Here is a 27,512-nt window from a genome sequence, read left to right as displayed (position 1 = left end):
TTCATATTTTTTGTGGGCTTTTGTTTTATTTTACATTCAAGGGGTATAATTGCAGATTGGGTTAACATTTTTGTGTGAATATTGAAACAGTTGTGAAAATAAGTTTATTAATAGGAATGATCACAGACGAACTATGAAATAGATCGAGTTTGTGTCTCACCATGTCATCACCATCTCTCAAGTCTGCATAGACCCAGTGTTTATGCAGAGCTGTCCCCAGCTCTTGAAGACACTGGTTTCCTAACCTCAGTTTCATGGATAAGTATATTTTGTCTTTTCTTCATTGATATCCTACATTCTGTTACTGTAACAGAATTTACTATGTTTACTATGAGTGTAAAGAGATAATTGTTTAATACTATCAGTAAGAATTCATATATATTCTTTTATAGAAAGAAAATATATATATGTATGTATGTATATATATGTATGTGTACATATATATATATATATTCTTTTTTTTTTTTTTTTTTTTTTTTTTTTTTTTTTTTGAGATAGAGTCTCCCTTTGTCACCAGGCTGGATTGCAGTGGTGCGATCTCGGCTCACCACAACCTCTCCCTCCCAGGTTCAAGCGATTCTCCTGCCTCAGCCAAGAATTCATATTAAAGCAGTGATCATTTAACGAAATTTTGGACACCCTCACTTTAGACACATCTGCTATCAGGCAAAATTCTACTGAGCTTTTACACTGTGTCAAATAATGTGCCAGACACTAAGAATGCAAATAAAACATAGAACTCAGAAAGTTGTATTTCTGCAAAGGATACATGGAGACATAAATAAAAGCTGTGTTGGTAACAGAAATGAGAATCATAAAATGCTTCCAAGAAAGAAAGTAGGCCCAGAGGTATTTCTTTGACGGTGAACAGGTGTAGACCAGGCAGGGAAAGGGTTGTATCTCGGGCAAACACAAACCATGAAATGGCCTAGTGAGCCAAGGAAAGTAAGGCGTTCAACTCTGGAAGAAGTAAAGGGTTGAAAGGATAAGTGAAGACACAGGCCTGAGCCTTAGATATGACACCTGGGTCAGCTGTCCCAGTCCCCAGACATGGTTGCAGATTGGCTCAAGCCAATCTGTACCTTACTGCCCTTATCTGAACATAATTACATTTCAATGTTGAAATTCCTGTTTTTAATTATATTCCAAGGGACCTAGAATAGATGGCATAAAGGGGCCTCCTTTCATTTGTGTTAATCTTGGAGAACTCACATTAGCTTTGTTGCCCTGGATTCCAGTCTCAGAGTACCTAGAGAAATATGGCTGAACAGTTAAAAAGTGTGGAAAGGAGGATCCAAGGAGGATAAGGAGTTTGGACTTTGCTGTGTATTTAATGGGCAGCACTGGGTGGTTTTAAACACAGAAAAAAGGAGAGGTTTCAGAAAGGTCTCTCTGGCATCACAATAGAGATTTTTGAGATAAAAGGGAGAAAGAAAAACAAACACAATAATCGTGGAGTACTGATATTGACAGACTGGACTCAGAAACAGTGTGGATAAAAAACTGTATGCCCTACAGTACTATAGTCAGCAGAATAATGGTCCCTCTAAAAAAGGTACCACAACTCTACCTCCTATTGGTAGTGTGATTTGGGGCAATTTAAAAGCCCTGATCCTCGGTTTCCTCATCTGTAAAAGAAAAAAAAAAAAAAGAATGAATAGTAATGTCTTAATTCAGGATCCCCAGGATCAAACTCTGAGATGAAGATTGTTTCTGCAAGTGATTTATTATAGAAATGCTATCGGGAAAAACTCATCTCACGTACCACAGTAAGCAAGATAGGGAAGGAGGAGGTTTCAGGCAAAATCCTAACATCAATATAATTCTACAGGGGAGTCTCAGGGTGTAAATTACATCTCAGGTTTTCTTGCTACTAGAGGCAAGAGGGCTGGTCTTTTATATTCTATAGGAAAGTCCTTGGCAAAGGGTATCCTGGGAAAGAAGTAAACTTGCAGGTGGTTTTGTCTGGCTCTCTGTGCCAGTAGACAAAGTGAGTCTAGTAGTGTTTGGGCATTCCTCCAAAGAGAGTCTCGGGGAAGGCTGCAAGAAGCAAAAGAATGCAGAAGCTAGAGGAAGGATACTCAGTTCAACCAAAGGGATCCTAGGAGATTTGGGTGGAGACCATGTCTGCCACAAGCATCTATCTCATAGAAGTCTTATAAGAACTGAATGCATTCATATCTTTCTTTCTTTGGCTTTTAGCATTCCTAAACTATTTTTCTTCTGGAATAGCATGCAATATTTAGCGTTCTGCTTTACAATCGGAGTGCTCAGTGATGAAATAATTTTTTCTTGACATAGCATCAAATCCAAAAAGGGTAAAGGCAGTGGAGAAATAAAGCGAATGTGAGGAATACCAAAATAGAGAGAAAAAAAAATAGTCTGATCCCAATTTCTGACTCCAAGGATAGTGCTTTCCTCAGGGTTCAACTTTTATCAGTCAAGATCCAGTCAAAGGGTGTTAACTATTAGGAAAGGGAAAAAGTCCACTAAAAATACAGCAATAGTGATTATTGGGAATAGTCACTATCTGTCAGGCTACAGGAGAGTACCCAAGGAGAGAATAACTAAGAAGAACTTCCCCCTACCCACCCGCCACCCTACTAAGCCTGAGAGTAGGACCTCATTGGAAATAATATGGCTGTGGTCCACTTAATGACCCAGAAATTTAAGGTGTCACACATGGGCTGCTGAGGAAACCACCAGCTGGGTTTTCAGTAAAACTTGCTAGGAAGCCATTCCACTGACATGCCAGCGGCACTCCATAGAAAGACACACACTAGGGAACTGGCCAAATTTACTGAAGATTATGTAACATGACCTTCTTGCACACCACTGGTCAGAAAGTCACTCATTGGTCACCACACCATAAGAGCAAGCAGGAAAGCACTGGAACCAAGAAAAGGAGCCCCTTTCTTTCTGCAGTGTTTCCCTAGCACCTTATATTGACAAAGCTAAACATTGTGCCAACTGACCATAAAGACGTTTACAGATTTCAACTCTAATGACACAATTTAGGGGAAAGAAGGGTGGCTGTGAAGTTGAAGAGCGCTAAATTAACTGGCACACACCCCAGTGACACTTCTGGGATTTGGGGGATGGGAGAAGTATGCTATTATGCCCAAATCCTGCTCCATTTGTTTACTTTTTTCCTAATTGCCCCTGAAAGAAAGCGCAGGCCCAATCTTTTGGGACACTATGTACTGAGAGCTGGTATGACACATGGTAAGTGCACAGAGAGTTCAATTCAGTAACTGAGACAAAGTCTAGAGCTGAACTACTTGGGTCTGAATGTTAGCTTCACCATTAACTAGATTTGTAGCCTTGCAAAAGTTCACCCTTGTATACCTCAGTTTCCTTACCTGTAAAAGGAGATAACAGTACCTACTTTATCAAAATGTCAGGAGAAATGAAGTATTATGTGTAAAGCCTATAGAACAACATCTAGCATTTAGTTAGAACCTAATAAATATTAGTATCTTCCATGAATGGTAGCTTGTCATTTGGTTTTACCATATATATATTCGGTTCTCATGATGAGTTTCTATTTAGAACTATGCCTCATAATGCTAACACTCAACTTCTCTGGGTGAGATTAGGCTTTGCTATCAAGTCTTGCCTACTCCTGGGCATTGCTTGCAGCTCTGGCTTCAGATCCTGGCACTGCCCCTGGCTCACTGATTAAGCTTCACGAGTGCAGCCAACGTATGGAGGATCTGTTTTCTCAAGTGAAAAAAGACACAAGGTTAAACAAATCATCTTTAAGATCTCTCCCAGTTCTGACTACATTTGATCCCCCTCATCCCCAAGTAGTAAGTTGTACCTAAGAGGGAAAGAGGAAGGGAATTATCATTTCAAACGCCTACTCACCTGTGCCAGGAGAGCACTGCTGTGCCTGCTTTCCCTGATTTCATTCCCACCACAGTCCTAACAGATTAGTATTTTTAAAGTCCATTTAACAACTAAGAAAGCTGAGGCTCAGGAAGGTCAGTTTACTCAAGATCACATTCTCAGTAAGCAGCAGAGTCTGGATTGAAATCTGGTGTTTCTGTTTGGGTCGACTCAACATTTTTAACTGTACTGTTTGCCTCCTACATCACCTTCATCTCAGACATTAAGAATCCTACCTGTTCAGTGCTTTTCATCCTCTGCTTTAAAGAGATAAGTGGGTGTGCAATTTTTTTTTGTCTGAAACATATCATTTAAAAGTTAAGCAAATGAAATTCATTTACCAGTTACAGGAATTTAAAAAAAAAATCACTGTTAATGTCTCACAGGAAATTAGCTCTCCAGTGGAAATCAGCCTCCCTGCATCCTTTTTGCCCCTATCCCCCCTCTCCTGGATGCAAACCTGGCGAAAAGAAGGGAACACTAATTGGGATCAGCGAGCTGAGTTCCAGCTCCGACTGTGCCATTTTCACTCTCGGGAGCCTTCTCCCCTTTCTCTGTGATTAAAGGAGTGTTGGGCCAGATCGTGTTAAGGTTTCTTCCCCAGGTACAAGCCGACTCTGGTGGCTTTCCTGGGCAAGGGAGCGCCTCTGCCTTCTCTCGGCCGCAGGTCCCTAGTTAAATTGTCCATTTCTCTGCGGAGGCTGCTCATTGCATCCGTTCCCTCCACCCCTAGCCCTGTAGACCCTTTCTGTTTCCCCTGCTTGGGAAAAGTGAAGCCCCTTACCCTTGGATAGCCTTTCACTAGACTACCGCAGCCCTCCGCTAAATTCCCCTACAGGCGGGACGCGCGGGCGGGGGCCTGCCCCGGGGAATGCGAGGCTGCTTCCCCTCTGCGCAATCAGGGTGCGCAGCCTCCAGTTCTCTAACTTTCTCCTTCTCTAAGAGGGAATTTCGAGAACTTTGAGACAAATAAGTGACTGTATAGATGAAGACATGAAACCTCTCTACACAGTGAACTCCCCCACACCACAAGTCTCCCAGGGCTCCCAGGCCTTCTCCCGCAATGCCCCGCCGGGTCCCCCGCCCCAGTTCCTTCTCACGGCAGGATCCCACGCCAGGAGGCTCGCAGAGCCCGAGATGTGGCACCAGGCACCAGGCGCGCCACAAGTCCAGGTCCCGCTAGTTCTGCTCCATAGGAGCCCAGGTCGGAGGAAGTCAGCGCGTCCTCCTGGCACAGCAGCCTGGCGCGCGGCTCGGCCGCACGGAGGCTGAAGAAAGGTCCGCACTGGCTCGAGGCCCTTCCTGCCGGCCTCCCCACGCCGGGCCTCGGCTCCCCTCCTTCCCGGCTCCCGCCTCCTCCCGTAGGCTGCCAGGCGGACCCAGCCTGCCTCTCTCTCTGCCTTCACTACCGGGTCAAGCTGCGGAGGGAGGGAGGGAGGCAGCGGCGAAGCCCTCCCTGGCTCCCCACCCGGCGCGCGCGCCCCTCCTCCCCTGCCTCCTCCCCTATGCCAGTACAGTACAACTAGTACACACACACACACACGCACGCACACGCACCCTACCACTGCAGCTGCCATGGATATCAGCTAACAACACACACCCAGGCGCGCGCGCGCGTTCTCACTCGCACCACGCAGGAGTGGCCCCCGGCATCCCTACCCTCCTTCCCCACCCCCACCGCACCCGCTCACCAGCTCGGTTACTGCTAGCTCCGGCTGCCGCCGCCGCCGCCGCCGACGCCACCACCACCGCTTCCTCTGCTGCGGGGCCACAGCCTTGAGTGTCATTCAAGGGACAGCACAACCTCACCCAAGCTCTCCTACCTCTGCCCAGCCGTCCCTCTCATCCTCCCCCTTCCTCGTCCACACTCCATCCAAAGAAGAGGGAAAGCACCGAATAGAGGGGGGAGAAGGCAAAGTCTGCTGTTCTTGCCCCTGGGCCCCCTTGCTCCTCCATCCTCATTCTCTCACCACCAACCCCCCAACCCCAAGGAGCCCCAGGAACTGAGGCGACTCACCCCACTGCCATGTCCAAAAGCTTGAAAAAGAAAAGCCACTGGACTAGCAAAGTCCATGAGAGTGTCATTGGCAGGAACCCGGAGGGCCAGCTGGGCTTTGAACTGAAGGGGGGCGCCGAGAATGGACAGTTCCCCTACCTGGGGGAGGTGAAGCCCGGAAAGGTGGCCTATGAGAGCGGCAGTAAGTTGGTGTCGGAGGAGCTGCTGCTGGAGGTGAACGAGACCCCCGTGGCGGGGCTCACCATCAGGGACGTGCTGGCCGTGATCAAACACTGCAAGGACCCCCTCCGGCTCAAGTGTGTCAAGCAAGGTGAGCGCAGCGGCTTGCTCAGTGTTTTGCCGGGCGGTGGGACCGCTCGGGGCGCAGGGCAATGAAAGGGTGGGCGCGCATGTTGAAAGGGGTGTGTTGCGCGATGATGGGGTAGGGGCCAGAGGGGACCCGCAGTGCAAGTGAGTTTCGCCGGGGATTCCACTTGGGGGCTAAAGGGAGGGGAGGGGCAGGTTGCGGTATGGCGTGTAACTTTGTTTGCTCAGTTAGACCCTCCCCTTTGGAAGGTGCTCGGCCTGGTCTGACCTCCTCAGAGATCCTGGGGCAAATTGAATGTGCGTCAGTGGCATCACCCTAAGTGGATGAAGAGCTTTTGGGGAATGAAGGAAGGAAAGAAAGAAACAGGGAAAGGGAGGAAGGGAGAGAAAGAAGGAAGGAACAACTTTAGGGTGCAGCGGCATCACCAGCGGGTCTGGGAAGAGAGGGTGGTGGGGTAAGCGGAGAACTGCGTCCAGCGTTTCTGGGGCTGGGCTGGAGACGCCTGGGTTCCCAGCTGTCCCTTAGGGATCCGTGAGCCACTGCTGGCGAGGAAGGGAAGGGACAAATTGCTTTGGGCGCTTTGACGGGTCTTCTGTAACTTTTCCCCTTCTTCACTCCGCTGTCCCCCTCCCCCGCCCACGGTCTTGTCATGTGGGCATCGCGCGTCACGTGCGCACTGACTAACCCCTGCGCTCACCCCTAGCCAGCCCGTGGGAGGAGGCTCCGGAAGAAGGCGCGGTGCTAGGAGCGCGGTCTAGTGCTGGGCAGGGGTCGGAGGAGATGAATGGTTGTAGGCAAGGACTTTACTCAGAGGTTGCCCTCATAGAGTGGAAGTTCTCTGTGGTTGGGCTCTCCTCTGACTCCGATTTGGGGGGCGTGTTTTGGGGGAGGAGCTGGATGAAACCCTCGCTAGTTCCAGCCCAGGCTCCCTCAGCTCCTATCTGACTTTAAAGAACCTCGGTTGGAGGCTGTGATGTAGATTTGGAGAGATTGGAATCATCCAGAACTCTCTCTTTGCTTGAAAGAAAATTATGGTGCAGAAGGAGAGAAGAGTGAGATAAAAGTTTGAATAGAGGACGACTTTAAGTAGAATAAAGTAGTAGCTTTTATTTTCTCACTGCACAATTCATGTGCGGTATGTATGGATATTTGTGGCACAGGCATATCAGCCTAAGGGTTTGTTGTTGTTGTTGTCGTCGATGTTACACTGTTTGTCCTGACTCAAAGGTGGAATTGAGCATGTCATTACCTGCATTTTGTCACTTAATAGTGATCAACTACCAAGAAACGCTCTTACGGAGATGTACTGCACTGTAAAATTATTCCCTAAAAAACTTGTTTTAAAGTAAACAAGAGAAAAAGAAGTCTTGGACAAAATTTCTCAAATGTAAATTGCCATACAAGAAAATGTTTTCTTGGGGATTTTGAGTATTAAGAGGTAATAAATTGAGATAGGCTATTATATGTCAACGTAGCTCCATACTATACAACACTGAAGGGATATGAGTTTGGTAGAAAAGAAAATAGAGTATCTTGATATTTTTGAAGATAAGATACCTAGGGTTCAAATACAAAGCTTCATGTTAACATGTTAGATGTGAAATAATACCTTATAGGAATAGATACAAATGTAAAGATCTTTGGGTACAAAAAGTCCACTATGCAACTAATGACCATCGTTTTGTTGGCCAAATGCTTGGTATTTGTCGTGGAACATGGCTGCAAAAGTTAAGTGTTGTTAAATTGGACTTAATAGAGTCCTACAAAGGGATGCCCTATTATAGTTTGCAATGATCACCACATCTTAAATGTTGTGTTCAATTCTAAGCACGCCTGGTTGAGGAGGATGTTGGCAAACTCACGTTAGCAAAGAGTAAGTTCAAAAGAGAAAGAAAGATTATTTTGTATTATAGATGTATTCTATGAAACGCAGTGGAAAGACTTAACTTGGAGAAGTGAGAATAAAAGCTATCATTAAATAGCGAAAAGCTATCAGGTAAGAAAAGGAATTCTGACTATCCTGTGATAGCCCACAGGACGAAATGGTGATAAATCTATGAGAAATTTTAAAGGATGAAACCACTTTACTTTGATTAAATCATGAGCTTTCTAACAGAGTTTTCCAAAAATTCGTGAGCACCCTGTGATGAAGTTCCCATCATTGTGGGTATCCATGAAGAAGCTGAAATGATCATATGCCACGGATTCCTATATAAGATGAGGACCTGGATTCGATATTATTTGAATCCTGCCATAATTCGATCTAATGTGGTCTGTGATCACTCTTGTATTGAATTTTATGTGGAAGATTATTGCTTTTAAAACTCAGAATATATGCTTATAAAGTGATATGTTGAGGAGAAACTCTCTTTTCATTCTATATTAACACTGTTTCATGCTTCACTGGTTCATTGATGATAAATTTGTATAATGATATCCACAGGAATCCGATTCATCTCCTGAATCACTATTGACAAAAAACAAAACAAAACAAAATTCCTTTTGCCTTGTGTGGACTAAGTAATTCTCTTGTACATTCTTTTAAATATGATTCATATTGCTATTCTAATCTTTTCCTTGTCAAATCATAGATTAATTTTATTTAGGATTATAAAAAATGAAAATTTCAGAAGCTTTACTATAGTGCCTGTGTGTCTTAGGTTTCAATACAGATGTCTTTTAATGGAAAATCATTTAGAAACTCTTGGCCCAGTAGTTATATTTTGAGAGAGGCAAAAAACTAGCATAGCTGAAAAACTTAAACACAGTTTGTTTAGCAGTTGCATTTTTAAAACATTAATGAGATGGATTTTTGAATATTCATTCCGACATTGGTTATTATACAGAAACTACATGCATACATAGCTTAAGGAAGATTTTATAAAGAAAAGATGAATATTGGTTAATAAGTCCCGTAAATGCATTTTTACTCATTTTTATTCACTTGTTGCCTATTTTACATTAGTTATCATAATTTTATCTGTCATAATGTTTAAAAGGAGGTGAGTTGTGGGATTTTAAGACATATTCATAGTATATTATATATATATATCATAGTGTTTCTACACTGTTTAAATACCTGCAAAACAATTTTAAAACTGTTTAATTAAATTCAAGGAATTCTCTTTTTAATTTAAGCTTTCTGCTTTTAATCCACACAATAATAAACCACATATTAAAATATGGCTTACTGTCACACCCAATTACTTTTTGTGAACAATGGCATTTTATTTATAATAATAAACTTTCTGCACCAAAGGATGTAATGCTAAATTAACAGTAATTCTATGATCTCATTAATGCATCAGACCCAGTTGAAGAAAGTTTTTTGAGTGATGTTGAGATCTATATGGAAGTGCTAAAGGTCTTCTTTCCTTTTTCTTTTCCCTTTTTTAAGGTTTGCCACTAAAGTTCACAGCAGCCAGTTACACAGGCCTTTGTGTCCTACATTCCTTGCACTATGGCTGCTAATGCCTGTAATACCGCATAGAGACCTACATAACCTGGACTTATTTTCCCATTTAGGATCTCACAATGGGAAATAAAAGGGAAAAAAAAAATTCTAATTCTTCCCATGTGGAAGATGGGCCAAATAAATCCTTTGAAATTCAGTTTTAGAGAAGATCTACATTGCTCTCCCTCCTACTGCTCCTTTCAAAGATACCTTCAAAGGAAAGTAGATCCACATTTATTAAGAGTCATACTTTCTTCTTGACTGACTTCAGGCTAGAATAATAGAGTCAAATCTCTATACTTCTTTGTATTTGAAACGGTAAAAACAAATTATGTCAAATTTTCTGTAAATAAAGATTGACTTTTTTCCATAAAAATGTGAGATATATGAATAGTATTGTTTAATAAATAATAACATTGTTTAAACATTTTGATGAGTTTATTATTTTACAAATAAAGTACCATTAATGTTTTGAACAAGGTTAATGAGACAGTTCTCTTGGGGCGAAATTTATAAGTGATATCAATGTAGTTTTTTGGTAGGTGTAGATAACTTAAATGGTATGACCTCAAATGTTAAATATGATTATTTGCTTTTTATCTGTACTATCTCTGTTCTTGACATTTGAACTGTTTAATCTATTGACATGTTTATTATGCTCACTTTCCTTTTCATTGCTTGTAACTCACAAATTCACTTTCATAATGAGAAAAGCATATTCACACTTGACATCTCTGATTGATTATAGTTTAAATAATGATTTTCAAATACATAGCAGACCCTGGCAGAATCATTTTCGTCAGAAGGTGGGGTAGAGCAATGGTTAAAGGTGCACTCTCCTAAGTAGACCACTTAGTTTTGATTCCTGAGTATGTCAGTTAGTGCTAGCTATACGAACAAGATAACTAACCTGGGGTAGTAATAGTACTTTAAGAATATTAGATAAGTTATGTATTTAAATCGTGTAGGATCTGGCAGGTGATAAGCATTATACAGATTTTAGTAAATGCTATTGCAAACATATTGTCATTTTGAGCTAGTGACATTATGAGGTGTTTTTAATTTTCAAGATATTTTACTCAATTCACATTAACTGAAAAATATGAAATAATTGACTAATTAATACAGAATAATTTGCAAGTTGTATTTTAAGGTTTTATTCAGAATGAAATAAATATTTTATTTGAAAAGAATTTATTTGAAGGATAATATCAATAAATACAATGGAACATATTTTCACCTTTTAAAAATAACTCCCACTGATCCTGCCTTTCTGTGTAAACATCTGCTATTTTATATTTATTTTATATTTTGACATAGTTTATTTTTACATAGTAATTTATTTTCTTCATACTCCATGTCTTTACTCCCAAAGAATTGGTGAATATATTGAATTATTTACTCTAAACTTGACAACATAGAAATCCTATTAGAATTTATTAATTTAAGTTTAGGAGTTTATACTTCTTATATTAATACATCATTGTAGTTGAGAGTAAGTATCATGCTGTTGAACTTTTACTTCTCAGCTAGAAATTAAGCACTTCATAAAGAATAACAATAATAAAACAGTTAATTCATAAGTGTTCACAGTCGACAATATATAATGAAGAAATGCATCAAATTCAGCAAAAAGAATATTTTGCATTTGTGAGTATTGCAACGTAAATAAGTAAAAATGCAATTTGTACTGCATTTTATAGTATTTTATACTATACTATTTTGTAGTATCTTATGCTACTGTTAAAATACCATTAAATACTATTTAAATCCTATTAAAGTACTATAGTACTATTAAAATACTATTTTATGGTATTTCTATACTTGGTATGAAAGTAATGCAATATAAACAAGTCAAATAAGTCTCTGTATTAATACTGTTCCCCCATGATTTTAGCATTTTAGTTGAATTAATCCTATTTTATGATTCAATGGAAACATCTACCTTGAAGCTCCAGGGTTCAATATTAATTTCTAAAAATCTCTCCTAGTTATAATCTGGCTATATATTATGACAACAAACATATAACTTTCTTAGTATTGTGACTTTATTATTACTTACTCTATTCTATTCTCAGCTCTCTTCTGTCTCTAGTATTTATTATATTTCCTTTAATAAAAGTAAATCATCTTATGTAGAAAACTTAGTAATAAGATCATAATTACTGAATTTATATTGTTAATTAAAGACTTGCATAGGGACATATTTCTGCTAAAAAATATAGTACAATGTCCATATCATCATAGATAATTAATACAAATTGCTTTTATTATTACATCTTACTGACATCTTTGTCAACTCTGTAAAAGAACTTCATATTGAGAATTTTTTTAAAAGTTAAAATTTGTGTTAAGTTTAATGTATGTTGTTGACTGTTTTCAGTGGTCTGGAAGAAACAATAAAAGTTTCATTCTTTGATAAGTTATTGAATATTAACCCAATTGCATCCCATTGATTTTTTTTTTTTTTTTTTTTTTTTTTTTTTTTGAGATGGAGTCTTGCTCTGTCGCCCAGGCTTGAGTACAGTGGCACCATCTCGGCTCACTGCAAGCTCCGCCTCCCGGTTTCACGCCATTCTCCTGCCTCAGTCTCCCAAGTAGCTGGTACTCCAGGCGCCCACCACCACGCCCAGCTAATGTTTTTATATTTTTAGTAAAGAGAGGGTTTTACCGTGTTAGCCAGGATGGTCTTGATCTCCTGAGGTCGTGATCCGCCACCTCAGCCTCCCAAAGTGTTAGGATTACAGGAGTGAGCCACCGCGACCGACCCCCATTGATATACTTTCAAAGATCCATTAGGCTAATAAGTGGATGATTTATATGAATGACTAGATTTGTTTCAATATTTGAAATAATTAGATGGTTTGCTCTACCTGGGAAAATAATTTCTCCATGTAATCGTTACATGAATCCTTATGAGGTTTTGTGCCATTTTTATTTATTGTGGCTTACTTAAAAAAAAAAAAAAAAATCACTGTCAAGACCATGGTAGTTTAAGCCTAAATACATACTTCGGATATATCATTGGATATACCCAAACACAGATATATTACAGAAGAAAAAAATAAACTTTTATAGTACAAAGTAAAAGAGATTTTGTCTGTGTTGAATTTTCTAATGAAAAAATTTGTGGAAGAAATTTTATCAACTTCACAACTGTCTTATAGTAAAACACATGCATATAACATCAGGAATTTTTCTGTAAATACCATGGATTTTATTAAGTGACTTTGTGAAATGAAGTAGAAAGAAACATATTTTATTAAAATCAAAATGTATATTTAAAATCTATTTTATATTACATTGTGTTTGAAGATGTTTGTTAAAAAGTCAGTTTCCCAATACCAATATAAATTGAATTATTTATAATGCCATGGACCAAGAGTAGCACAAAAACTGTTTATACTTTACACTGTCACTTAATAGATCACAGAGAATGTCTGAGTAAAATAATACAAAACAATTACATACATTTTAACATTTTGCATTTTACAAGTGAGTATTGTTGCTTATATGAATATTTTGTGTTGCTAGGCAGAGGATAATAAGTGCTATAGAAACCCACAGATTAATCTAGTGACATACCCTAAACTTGTCAAATCTGATTAGCTGGATTTTGTAAACAACAATAAGTTTCAGAAATATGAAATGTCCACTGTTGCTTTTTGTGAAGTTTTTTGTTGTTGTTGTTTTGCTTGTTTGTTTGTTTGTTGAGGAGTCTCACTTTGCTCTTCTTCAGTCTAGTGTGGGAGTCACCCTAGTGAACAACAGATTTGTTCTGCATCTTTAGGTACATGGAATACACACACACACACACACACACACACACACACACACACACACTTCAAACATTAAGGTTCAGGTTGGAGTATAGTGGCGCCATCTCTGCTCACTGAGACCTCCGCCTCGGGGGTTCAAGTGATTCTCCAGCCTTGGCATCCCAAGTAACTGGGACTACAGGCACCCACCATCACACCGGCTAATTTTTGTATTTTTACTAGAGACGGAGTTTTAACATGTTGGCCAGGCTGGTCTTAAACTCCTGACCTCAAGTGATCTGCCCACCTCTGCCTCCCAAAGTGCTGGGATTACAGGTGTGAGCCACCGTGCCCAGCCTTGTGAAGCATTATGATCTGCAATACCTAATTTCCTTTTTTTTTCACAGTCTATGATGTAAGGATGTTAAACTCTTTGCTAGACAAAATTTCTTCAAAACATAGCAAGTATTTAGGCTTGGAGGGTCACTAAAATCTTCCAAAAGTCTTGGCTTACTTCTAAAAACACCCTGAACATAGATCATGGTAATCTTACCATTCTAGCAAGTCATATACTTAGGGAGTAGACATTTTGTTTATGTGAAGAGTGAAGGCTGAATAAGCAGAAGAAAAGTGTTTCCCTCTTCTGGAAGAGCAAAAGCTTTATCAAAGATGCTATTACCTACTAGCAGTTAAAATACTCAAGTCCTCTTTCTTAGTGTTTCTTCTGAAACAGTATCTATAGTTGGATCTCCTTTTTCTCTTTAGTTGGAAGTTCCTATGCTTTGCTCTTCTTCAGTCTAGTGTGGGAGTCACCCTAGTGAACAACAAATTTGTTCCGCATCTTTGGATACATGGAATACAACACACACACACACACACACACACACACACTTCAAACACTAAGGTTCAGTGCCAGCTTTTAAATAGTCTCAGAAAGGCACTTATGCATTAAACTATTCCATGTGTGACAAATCAATCCGAAAAGCTTGCATAGTCACCCATCAATTTTCAATTGTGAGTGATATTTTTAACTCATTAACTCTGATTATGAGAGTCCATGAAGACATAATGAAATAAAGCACCTAAATGATTTCTATGTGTTGTAAATATTAGTTGTTGATAAGGGATAAAAAGAAGTAATTCCATCTCTTCACCAGTTATTAGATTTAAAAGTTTGGATTTTGGTCATTTTTATTTGTATTGCAAAGTGGCTGGTGGACCACATAATGTACAAACTAATGTGCTGATGTTGCAATGTACAGGATAATATCCTAATATTAATGTTATAATGCACAGGATAATAACCTTACATTAATGTTACAAAAGAAGAGGCAGAGACAAGGTACATACTTATTCATGAACTGGATAACACATTTGCAGAATGGTTTACATTTTTGTTTAAATGCCTTAGAGTGAAATGAGAGACCTGCATTCAATAATATGAATATATGGTATATTGCAATTATTAAAATAATTATTAAAATAAGTTAAATGATGTCTAATTTATAAGTGTTTAGCTAAAGCACAAGTACTGGCATTGCTTTGGTGAGAAATCAAAACGTAAAGAAAACTAAAACTAAGTTTAAGTGGAAAGGATCCCACAAGATTTTGCTATAAAATGAAGAATATAATATTTTGAATTACATTAATGTTTTAAATTTAAAATCGTTTTCCTTATGTCAGATTCATTATGGAGTACATACTGTATATGAATGTGCAAAATACTGTCTGTGTATCTGGCTTGAAAAAAGGAATTTGTAAAATACATATATACTATAAATGAAATATAAAACTGTATAAATTTAATATATTTGCTAGCCCAAACAGTATGCTAAACTGGATCAATAAAATGCCTTTGTATATTCTTATCCCAAATCTCCCTTTTAAAATTAACTGGAAAGTCTTCATTGACTAATATAAAATCCATGATGCCTTTTATGATTGGGGAAATTGACACTTTTAACATTGACTAAGGAGATGCTTTGCTTCAGTTGAATATCTTTTCAGATAGGACTTAGAAAACCACAAATTTAGTTACTAAAGAAATTGCTGGTTGTCTACCTGGAATGCATTTCTTCTCCTCCTCCCCTACTCTCTTAGTATCAAAACACCAGTTTTGTTCAAGTATCCACATGTTGATAACACTGGTAAGTGTTTCATATCAGATGGCCTCATACCACGGGAAGGACCTAGACTAAATCAAGCAAGGTAATTCCATCTCTTCACCAGTTATTAGTTTAGGAAATGGCTTATAACCCAATTCTAAGTAAGGAAAAGTAAATTCCCTTGGGGACTTTCTGAGAAATTTCTTAGTTCTTCAGATAAAATTCAACAAAAGACTATTTACTTTTCTGCCTATGAAAGTTGCTCCACATGGAGGTGATGCTTGAAGCCAGAGCAGTCATGTTGCGATCGTGAAGAGAGCTAGCCGAAAGGTGGAGGATGGCAGAACAGAATGAGGAAAAGCTACTGGCTCCTTAAAGAACTGCCGAAATAATGAAGCTAGGACTAGCACTATCTCTGGTCTCCTTGTTATTGAGAGAATAATACAGTAGACAAGATGTTTAAGCCATTTACATTTGATTTTCTGTTACTTACAGTCAAAATAATTTTTACTTATACAAACCTATTTATATAACTATAAATTATAAGAATGGAAAATATGTTTTATTCCTATTTTATTGTTTTGGAGATATTGATAAAGATCTTTTTTACCAATAAAAGGAGCATCTTTACCAAGATAAGGAGTAATCTTGGAGAATACATCATGATGTATTTTCCAGCTACATAAGCTCAGTCAAATTCTAGGCATGTCTTCATTACCTCACTGAATTTTGCTCTGGTAGGACTCAAGAAATTTTTTTACCATTCTGAAGTAATATGTAGGAACACAAATTCATTTTAAAATTATCCAAAATAGAACATAATCAAGAAAGCAAACTAGCCACAAAAATATACCAACAATGCATGCAAAATCCAACTTGAAGTATTTTTAAAATTATATAGTGCTTACAAATGTCTGTGCTATTGACCCAGGAGTGCATGTAACTATAAACTGACTCATCAAAGTGTTCTAACTCCATTTTTCCAGGGCTAGAATCCATTAACTTATTACGAGACTCTCCAGTAAGAGCATGTAAAGAAAAAGAAAAAAAGAACAAAGAAATGCTGTGATATCTAAGTTTGAGGAGAAGCCAGGGGATCCCAGGAAGGAAACTAAGACTGAACTAAGAGCACTCTTAATGTCGAGTGAGTGGTCAGTACTGCCAAGCAAAGCAGAAATGGTTAGAAAGATGAGCTCTGAAATGTTACCATTGCATTTGGCAAAAATGAAGATCATCTTTATTGGTGCTATTTCAGGGGAGTGGATGGCCACATGTCACAGGGTTGAAGAAAGAATAGGAAGTGAAAAACTGGAAATCATGTATGCATACCGCTCCTTTAAGAAACTTGGTTACTAGTATGGGGTAATGGATAATTGTTCTGTAAGAAGATACATGGTTAGGAGGGGTAGGAGTTGTGTGTGCGTGTGTGTGTGTGTGTTATGATGGAAGAGACTTGAACTTTAATTTCTGTATTTGTCTCACAAATTTACTTTCTTCCATCAGGATAAAAATATTCTAGCAAATTAAGATCCTTTGATTAATTGAATAAATAATTATTCATTAATTTTTGTTTTATGTCATGCTAAAGCTGGGTCCTGGCATTAAAATGTTAATAAGGATCAGATTCTACCCTCTAAGAATGCAGAGTAGAAGGAGAGACAAAAATATACAAAGCAAACCTTAAAACACTGTGCTCAGTGTGATGGTACAGAAGTAAACATTACTACCTTTACAGCACATAGGAGGGACAGGAGGAAGCAGAGGGGTATAATGAAGAGAGTGTGGATCTTGGAGTCTGAAGACTTAATTGGATTTCAGCTCCAAGTCCATTGCTATCCCTTCCTTATGATGAGACTAACATTTTCTGAGCCTCAGTCTCCTCATGTTAGAAGGTGGTTATTAGAATCCAAGAAGATAGGACAGGTGGAATGTTTTGTAAAATGCTTACTGCAATTCTATTGAAAACACAGTTTAGAGATGGAAGATAGCAAGTGGAGCTGGCGAGTGCTGCACAGAGTAAGAGATCTTTGAGATTGTCTCTAAAGCTTGAGTAGGGATTCAAGAAGGGACGTGTGGGAAGCAGGGAGAAGAGCGTGACCCAAGGTGGGAGAGGCAAAAGATGATCTGCTCTGGGTAGGAAAATAAATATAGACCAATGAGGCCAAGGAAAGCGGTAACTGAGCACTTCTGGAGGCAACCGAGAATTTTTCCAGAAAGGAAACTTGGAGCCATATCGAGGAAGGCCTTACTTAGAAACCTGAACATTATGGACATTATATGTAGGTAGTTAAAACCACTGAAGGTGTTTAGGCAAAGGAGAAACATAAAGTGGTGGGGTTTCTGTTTTTTGTTTTGTTTCATGGGAGGGATTGGGGGAAGGGAGAAAATTTGGTTTCAGTTATTTATGGAGGGGAGAAGAAACTGAGAGCAAGGCTTAAGTTTTGGCATCAGTACTAGGAATGGAGGGAGGAGGTGAGCTTGAAACATATTTAAGAATGGTATGAGTAAAAATTTATATTCATTGGAATGGGAGGTAGTGGTGAAGGGGAGGCACTAGGCAAAAATGACTTTCAGGTTTCTGACTTAGGGCTAGGTGTGTGAAGGAGATGAAGATGCCATTAACTGCAAAGATTAAAATTTAATGTACAGGAGAAATGGCTTTAGCTGTTCTAGAAAAAGAAAATTGCTATCTTTGAGAACTGCAGAAGTAGTAGCACGCTATTTCCACAATATTTCAGAATATCGTGGTTCTTAGTGCATAAGTAATATATGCACATAACTATTCATAAGATAGTTATAACCGATATTTTACTTAAAACAATTTAGATTAGGCATTGGAATTAAAGATGGTGAGTTAACAAAATTAAGTTAGAAATGGCCTATTTTATATTTTTAGGAGATTTTCTTATTTCATTTTGCTCCAGTTGGTATTAAAGAACACAGTGCGTGGAGAATAATGAGTGCCTGTTCGTATAATGTGTTTGAGGTGCCTGGCAGATGGCATGTTTCTCATTGACAAACATTGTTGGTCACATATATCTAGAGCTCACAGGATTTTTGGACCTTCAGTATAGAGAGTTCAGATTCATTGTTTTTACAGTAATAGCTGTAAAACAGCTGTAATAGCCGGCAAAGAGCTGTAGTCCATTAGAAGAGCATTGAAAATGAGAAGAGACCAAGAGTGGAAATTTGAGGGATGCCTGTATTTAACATGCCTGCACATATCTTCTTTTTTACTTAGTATTTGTAATAGGGGTAGAGGAGGACATACATCTATAATAATATACAAACCAATCTTCTTAAATTGAGTTCTTCTGAATGTGTAGCATATGGAATTGATTCATCATATATACAGACTATTATCACTTATGAACACTAAAGATAACATTTTTACTTTATTAGCAAGTCAGATACAAATGATAATAGTAAGAATTCCATCTTGGACAATGCTGCTTTTATCAGTTATATGATTTCAATCTTAATTCAAAGGCCACAAAACCTAAACAATACCCCAGTTTTTGATTCTGTAAAGTGCTAATTTGAGACCAACCTTCTTGCCCATTGCTGTGACATTCTAGGCTGTACTTGGAGCAAATTCTGAAAAAATCTCTTCTCTAGGTTGTACTAAGAATTCCTCATTGAGTACTATGTTTGTAATGAGTTACTTTCCTCTGACATACAAAATTATTCAGTTATTTTTTATATGGCAATAGTGAGACTATATATCTTTTTGAAAGCTTAGTTTACTAATATATGTATATGTATATATATGTGTGTGTGTGTGTATATATATATATATATATATATAACCATCCTGTACACCTTAAAGATATGCAATTTCAATTTTTTTAAAAAAGAAAAATGTCTTATTAAAAAAAAATTCAAATTTTATTTTAGATTCTGCTACAGGTTTGTTACAAGGATATATTGTGTGATGCTGAGGTTTGAGGTACTATTGAACCCATCACTCAGGTAGTTAGCATAGTACCCAACAGGTAGTTTCTCAACCCTTGTCCCCTCTCCCACTCCCGCCTCTGGTAGTCCCCAGTGTCTTTTGTTCCCATGTTTATGTCCATGTGTACCAATGTTTAGCTTCCAGTTATAAGTGAGAATATGTGGTATTTGGTTTTCTGTTTCTGCATTAATTTTCCTAGGATACTGGCCTCCATGCAGCCATGTTGCTGCAGAGGACATTATTTTGTTCTTTTTCATGTCTGCATAGTAATCCATGGTGTATATGTACCACATTTTCTTTATCTAGTTCATCATTGATGGGAATATAGGTTGATTCCATGTCTCTGCTATTGTGTTTAGTGCTGCAGTGAACATATGCATTCAGGTATCTTTTTGATAGAACAATTTATTTTTGTTAGGTGTATATCCATGATGGGATGACTGGGTTGAATGGAAATTCTATTTTTAGTGCTTTGAAAATTCTCCAAACTGCTTTCCATGGGGATTGAACTAATTTACAATCCCACCAACAGTATGTGAGTATTCCCTTTTCTCCACAACCTCGCCAGCATCTGTTATTTTTTGACTTTTTAATAGTAACCATTCTTATTGGTGTGAAATGATATATCATTGTGGTTTTATTTGCATTTCTCTGAAGATTAGTCCTGCTCAGTATTTTTAATATGTTTTTTGGCCACTTGTTTATTTTTGAGAAATGCCTGTTCATGTCCTTTGCCCAGGTTTTAATGGGGTTATTTGTTTATTGCTTGTTGAGTTGTTCAAGTTCCTTATAGGTTCTGGATATTAGTCCTTTGTCAGATACATAGTTGGCAAATATTTTCTCCTATTCTTTAGGTTGTCTGTTTACTCTGTTGATAGTTTCTTTTGCTGTGCAAAAGCTCTTTAGTTGACTTAGGTCCCACTTGTCAATTTTTGTTTTTGTTGTGATTGCCTTTGAGGACTTAGTCATGAATTCATTGTCAAGGCTCATGTCCAGAAGCATATTTATTAGCTTTCCTTCAAGGACTTTTTTTTTTTTTTTTTTGAGGCGGAGTCTTGCTCTGTCACCTGAGGTGGAGTGTAGTGGCGTGATCTGGGCTCACTGCAACCTCCGTGTTTCAGACCTTACATCTAAATCTTTAATTCATCTTGACTGAATTTTTGTATATGCTATTATATAGGGGTCCATTTTCATTCTATCATGTATAGATAGCCAATATCTCAGCACCATTTATTGAATAGGGAGTCCTTTCCCCAGTGCTTATTTTTGTCAACCTTGTTGAAGATCATTTGGGTATAGGTGTGAAGCTTTATTTCTGGGTTCTTTACTATTTTCCATTGGTCTGTGTGTCTGTTTTTAGACACATAGCAAATCCATGCTGTTTGGATTACTATAGTTTTATAGTGTGGTTTGAAATCAGGTAATGGTGATGCCTCTGGCTTTGTTCTTTGGGCTTAGGATTGCTTTGGCTATTCAGGCTCCTTTATGGTTTCAGATGAATTTTAAAATGATTTTTTTCTAATTCTGAGAAAAATGATGTTGGTAATTTGATAGGAATAGCATTGAATCTGTAGATTGCTCTTGTTGGTATGGATATTTTAATTACATTAATTCTGCGAATTCATGAGCATGGAATAAAAAACATTTTTATAGGTACCTTCTCAGTTCAAAGTTCCAGAAATGAAGTGTGGAGTATTTTAAACTGTATGTCCTACAAATTGTGCTATAAATTAAAAGAATGACATTTATAACCCAGTGTCTGAAAGTTCAGTTATTTTATCCAGAATTGGTATGTAAGAATTAGATCCAGATTCTCCTTATTCTTCATATCCCAACAAATTATGCACTTATTTTGTACATAACAATGATTTGCCAATGAAGTTTTCAAACATGTCATTTAAACTAGACCTGTAACTCATCAAGGACAGGCAGCATTTAATTCATATTTGTTTCTCTAATACCTGGCATAATGCCTTAAAATATGTAGAATGTTTTTGAAAACATATCATTGAATGAATAAATGTCAAAAGTTCTCTTTCTCTGTAGCACTTGACTTATTTGAGACACATTAAGATTCTACAAAGAAACAAAACTACCAGGAAACTAGGATTAACAGATAGTTATAAGGAATTTACTCATACAGTTCTGAAAGCTGTTATGTCCCAAGATCTGCAGTATAAGTCAACAATGTGGAGACCCAGGAACACTGATGTTATGTTCCAGTCCAAAGGCCAGGAAGCTTGAGAGCCAGGAAGAGCTGATGCTTCAATTCGAGTCTGCATGCAGAAAAAAACAATGTTCCAGTTTGAAGGCAAGCAGGCAGGAGGAAGTTTCCCTTTTTTGAAGTAGGTCATTTTAATTCTATTTAGACTTTCTACTAATTGAATGAGGCCCACCACATTAAGGAGAGCAACTTGCTTTATTCAGTATATCAATTTAAATGTTAATTTTTTTTTGCAGAAACACCCAGAATAATGCTTGACCAAATAGCTGGGGACCCCATGGCCCAGTCAAGTAAAATTAACCATTGCACACTTTAATAACCTCTTTCCATAACTTATAAACATTGTAAGTAGAGTAATTTTTACCTACACCTCATCCATCCTTGAAAAAATACTTTTAAAAAATTGAAATAATTTCTTTCTGAATATACTTAGAGTTCACTGTATTATGCTGTGGTAGATTTTTGGCAATGCGATCACTACTTACCTCATCTATTGTGAGACTCAGTTTACATGAAGATTTTTTTCCCCAAAATAGGGCATAATGATGCCCTACTTTGTTCTGAAATGCATTTTTGCTCATAACTCATCTAAATTATATTTCCCAGTTTTTTAAATATCATTTTGTCCTTACACTGAAACTGTTGTGAAAAGTATCTGTTTCTGTTTAATTTTAAAGTTACATGCTAAAAACTTTAGCAGTGTGTAATCTACACTTTTTGTGATTCAAAAGAGTATGAGCTCTGTGGAAAGCTAGGATGCTGAGTCAATTACTTGTCGACATCTCATCTAAGAGAGTTTGGCTACTAATGATGGATGAAAGTGTAATCTATACTTTCTGTGATTCAAAAGAGTATGAGCTCTGTGGAAAGCTAGGATGCTGAGTCAATTACTCGTCGACATCTCATCTAAGAGAGTTTGGCTACTAATGATGGAGGCAGGATGACATTACCATACATCTTCACTATCAAAAGACCCCTTAGAAATTTACTTAGAGTAAGAGATTTTCTTTACTGGGAGACTTCAACTGGCTTTTTTAGCTCCGAAAGAGAAGTTTTCATCTAGTATAAGATTTGTTTCAGGCTTTAGAAAAATAAAATTGTTCTATTTGAGAACTAAGGAAAATATAGAAGTGATAGATTAAGTAGTTCATCATAAATTGGTGATGAAATGGAATTCATGTGCTATCCGTCTTAAAAAATACCTTTAGATTGTCTGAGTATCAGAAACAAGTTTATTCCATCAAGGAAAATCACAGTATACATTTTATATTAAGAATATGTTGTTTCCTTTTTTGTTACACTTGATATTTTGATATGTTTGGTTGATAGACAAATCAGTTGATTTTCTTATATTTTATTCATGTGAGAATCTCTGAATTTTTTAATGCTGAACTTGAGGGTCCGTGTATTAGCCCTGCAATACAAACATTGCTGAATTTACTTAGGGACAACAATTTTGAAATATCTAATAATGGTAATACCAGCTAGACTGCACTGATCATTTATTATGTTCTAGTCACATGTACTGTCTCATGTAACCAGTTTATTAAGCAGGTTGGCTCAAAGGATGCAAATAAGAAACAATTATTTTTCTCTCACCTACTCCTGCCTTGAAATGTACCCTGTCAGATCCCATCGCCCTACCTCTAGACAGCATCGCTGTCCCACCTCATAACTATTTGTTTCTTTCATGTATCAGAATAGTCTCAATTTTAGGTATGAAACAAAAATGTAGTCCGTTTCGAAGACAAACTTTAACCTTGCATTCAATTTAAAGATTCTCTCATCTTTTGAACTCTGGAAACCAGTGAAAAGGGAGGTTAGTGTAGTCTGTTTCTTTGCCATTTGCTCTACCTCCTCCCAACCTCACCTTCTTCTGTCTCCTCTTGAGGTCAGGGCAAGGAATGAGGAAGTATAAGAATAAAGAAGGAAAAGCTTCTTCCTCCATTTGTCTTTAATCTTCCCATGTGTGTCCACTGTTATGTCAGGCATCCAGATGCTGCTTTTCTGTTATGGATGATATTTGTATGTTCTTCAAAGACACTCCAGCTTTCTCATCACCTTCGCACACCCCACTCTGCCTATTGCAGCATTTTCTGACAGGGGAATAGACTAAAGCTGACCACTTATAATTCATTTCCTTCCCCCTGCATTATACCTTCAGGGTCTTTCTGAGGCTATCCCCTTAACCCAACAGGCAACCCTCTTGGGCAGCATCCCTTCAAGAGAAATTGTATTAGTTTTTCCTGAAAAGCAAGGAAAAGCTCAGGCATCCCTGACCTACCATGTAGTGGAAATGCAGCCATCTCACTTCTGTCCCAAATATCATGAGCAGCTCCACTCAGGTTCCCATCTTCAGAATTCTTCTGCCAAGAAGTAGGCATAAATCCCCATCCTTATGAACATTCCTCAGGCTCATGGAAAAAGCTGTCAAATTCTACAAGAACTCTCTCAGGCTTTGCTTGTGGGTATCAGCATGGGGCAACTATATTCTTTCAAGAATTCAACAAACAGCTAGTGTGGGAGTGATGCTTTTTGAGTGATCACTTCTGTGCGTGCAACACATTCCTCTCTTCTAAGAGGAAAAGTGAGATGAGACTCCATTGTCTATTACAATTATTTTAAGGCATCGTTTTCATAGAATCCCTTTTCAAATAATTCGTCTCTCTACCTTGGCTGATGAGAGTGATGGTCTTTGAACTGGTTTGACCAGGGATATGACTAGTAACTTGCTTGTTTTCCATTGTCTTCAGCTTTGAAGCCTTAGCTACATTCCAGGAAAACAGGAAAAGTCCCACTTCACATGGAATTACACTCATTTAAGGCTCACATTAACTCTATGAGTAAGGCATTTTTTAAATCATATTAGTTAAACATGAGGAAGCTTATGGAGAAAGAGGTTCATTACTTGCCTAAGGTCACACAGATTGCTTGAGGTCGCTCAGTACTAAGTGGCTGCCTGACTTAAAAGTCTACACTCTTAACCACTTTGCTATATTGCTAAAACAGAATAGCGCAGAGTCTAGAGGATTAATGAACCAATTCCCTAGATAGGTACCACAAACTGCAACACAGACAGTTATAGTACCTAAATATGTCACATTCCTAGTTCAGTTTCCCTTTTCAAAGCTTCAAATTTTCTGATAGAAATGGAATTCATTTCTTCTTCTTCTCATCTTAGAATGATTCAAATGTTTTAAGACTAATTGCTCATTTTCATGCTGAAATCATAAGCATTTAGAAGAGTTATAACACTTTTTATTCTGCATTTCAGTATTGTGTCATGTACACCATTGGCAACCATAAAAATACTATAGTAGGACTGCATTAAAATACAAGGAATATAAAATACTACAAATAGCAAAGGTTAAAAAAAAATCCCCTAACAATGTTTCTGTGCTTTCTGAATTTTAGAACAAATATTATTTTGAGAACTTAAAAGTTTATTATATTATCACTTTATATGAACATTTTCTTAGAAATTAAATTTTGTCTTCTTTCTTTCCCCTAGGAAATTGTTAGTCTTATTGCTATGGTTGATATAAATCTACCAGTTGTTTACACTCAGTGAAATCCAGGTACATTATAAATATTGCATTTCTAAAATACCGACTTGTAAAATGTAAACTTGGGGATTTGGCTCCAAAGAGCTGTCTTCCCTCAGGTGTTTCATTCTTGTATGCTCATGTGGAGCTTATATTTAGTATTACTTGAGTTGCATATTTATTTCATCTTGCCTAGCAGCATCAGCTATTTCGTTCTGCTGGTTCCAATTGTTATGATTATTTCCAGCCTGAGTGAAGTTTGGCAAAAGCAAATATGGAAAGGAAAAGAAAAGAATAGGTTATTCCCTCAAGCTAACATTCAAGTTTATCAGTCTTTATTTAACTGCAGAAGGCATCTTCTAATACTTGAAGTTAGCAATTTAATATGGATTTTGGTCTTTAATATGGATTTTGGTCTTCTTTGGCAATGCAGACAAAAACCCAAGTGTATTCAAGACACTATTTAACACTATGGCATAGTTTGGAAGTCAGATGTTTTTCATTGGCTCTGATAGATTAAGCCATTGTCCTCCTCTATTAGAGAAGCTATAGAGATATATTTGGTGAGTTCTGTGATATTCCATGCACATGTAATATATGAAAAAGTAGAGATTATAAGCACATATATGTTACAATACCAGCAATGTTTATAGTTAAATGGCTGATTACATATCTGGGATGGCCTTGGAGATGGTTAGGTGATTTTTGTGTAATCTGTGCTTGGTGCTCCCAGAATGTGGGGATTGTGGAACTGGCAGTTGAGAAGGAGTCAAGAAACACATACACTTAGGTTGCCTTGTTTCTCCATGTTTCTTTAGTAACTTTATGGCAGAAGACAGCTTTTTCTCTATTACTAAGTACACAAAGGACTTGATAAGAACTTCTAAGGATTTAACTCATTCGAATAAATTTTCTCTGAAGTTTTTATGTAAACTTGAGGATTCAGAAGGAGAGGGAATCCGGGAATAAAGGCATTCAATTAGAAGCTGACTTTGTGAAGTTGCCTCTTTTGTCATTTTTTTACCATGTAGCTAGAATTGTGAAGGATACCTAAAAATCCTACAAAGCCTTATTTTATCACAATAAAGTAAAGAAATAACTGAATATAGGAGATTGAGTTGTTGGTGTAGATTTTCAAAATTTTATAGGATATTTTTTAAAATGTGGAAATTTACTGTTTAGCAAATACTAATTTATGTCAATGGCATATGTATTCTTTGCAACAATTACATCATACATTCCTCTTCAGAATATTATGTTTTTCCATTTTGAATCCATTAGCTTAAATACAAGGCATATTTTCTTTCTTTTTTTTTTTAGCACAACACAATTTTATTATCTTAACAATTCTGACGGTCAGGATTCTGGCAGGGGTCTTATTGGGTTAAAATCAAAATGTCAGGCTGCTGTAACAAATTGCCACAAATTCAATGGCTTAGAACAACACAAATGTATCATCTTAACAATTCCGGGGGCGGGGGGTTACAAGTCCGGAGCAGGTCTTACTGGTTTAAAATCAAAGTGTCAGGATGGGCGCTGTGGCTCACGCCTGTAATCCCAGCACTTCGGGAGGCTGAGGCGGGTGGATCACCTGAGGTCAGGAGTTCGAGACCAGCCTGGCCAACAAGGCGAAACCCACAACAAAATGCCCCAAATGAGGACAAATGTTTTTCAGAAAATGCCTATATTGGAAAGATTAGATCATAAAACATTAAATACAACTGTATATCTAAGACCCAGTTTGGGTTAATATATGGGATAACCAGGTAGTTTTAACCTCTATGGCTAACTCCATTTCTCTTATTTATATAAACAGCTAGTACTGCTATATTGACAACTACCAATATACTGCTTTGTCCTTTAAGATCTAACTGCCACACAAGACTTAAACCACTAAACCAAAGTTTTCTACCAAGGCCAATAATACTGCATCTATGCAGGTTTGAGAAGCTTAGAAGGCTACTGGCCAGCTTAGATCCCTTCACCCATCACTCCTATCGTTGGATCCCAAAACAGGGCCACTGCTTTTAGTTTTGAACCTGGGGTCCTCAAAATTAGTGTGTGAAAAGTCCATAAACACAATCTGGTTGAAAACAGATGATGCAACACACCTAAACTAACTGTCCGACAGTTAAATTCGTGTTACAAAAAAACTAACTTTAAGGCCAGGCACAGTGGCTCATGCCTGTTACAAAAAACTAACTTTAAAGCCAGACATGGTGGCTCATGCCTGTTACAAAAAACTAACTTTAAGGC

General features: G+C 37.8%; 2 protein-coding genes across 3 annotated transcripts in view; one reads left to right on the top strand and one right to left on the bottom strand.

Annotated features, from left to right (window-relative positions):
• Positions 1-5,643: 5,643 nt before the first annotated feature.
• The window catches only part of MAGI2 (membrane associated guanylate kinase, WW and PDZ domain containing 2), a 1,515,811-nt gene continuing 1,493,942 nt past the window's right edge, over positions 5,644-27,512 (top strand). For both annotated transcript variants that reach the window (XM_017880419.1, XM_017880418.1), the window contains exon 1: positions 5,644-6,218. In XM_017880419.1, coding sequence (XP_017735908.1) covers positions 5,918-6,218 — 301 coding nt within the window. In that variant the 5' untranslated portion in view covers positions 5,644-5,917. The remainder of the gene's footprint in view (positions 6,219-27,512) is intronic.
• LOC108534861 (putative E3 ubiquitin-protein ligase makorin-4) overlaps positions 21,679-27,512 on the bottom strand; it is a 7,956-nt gene continuing 2,122 nt past the window's right edge. Inside the window, 1 exon segment of the mRNA XM_017880420.1 lies at positions 21,679-21,763. Within this exon segment, the coding sequence (XP_017735909.1) occupies positions 21,753-21,763 (11 nt within the window). The 3' untranslated portion in view covers positions 21,679-21,752.

The sequence above is a fragment of the Rhinopithecus bieti genome, unplaced genomic scaffold, assembly GCF_001698545.2.
Source record: "Rhinopithecus bieti isolate Rb0 unplaced genomic scaffold, ASM169854v2 scaffold_11291, whole genome shotgun sequence".
NCBI classification, from domain to species: domain Eukaryota; kingdom Metazoa; phylum Chordata; class Mammalia; order Primates; family Cercopithecidae; genus Rhinopithecus; species Rhinopithecus bieti.
This window is presented reverse-complemented; position numbering and strand designations above follow the sequence as displayed.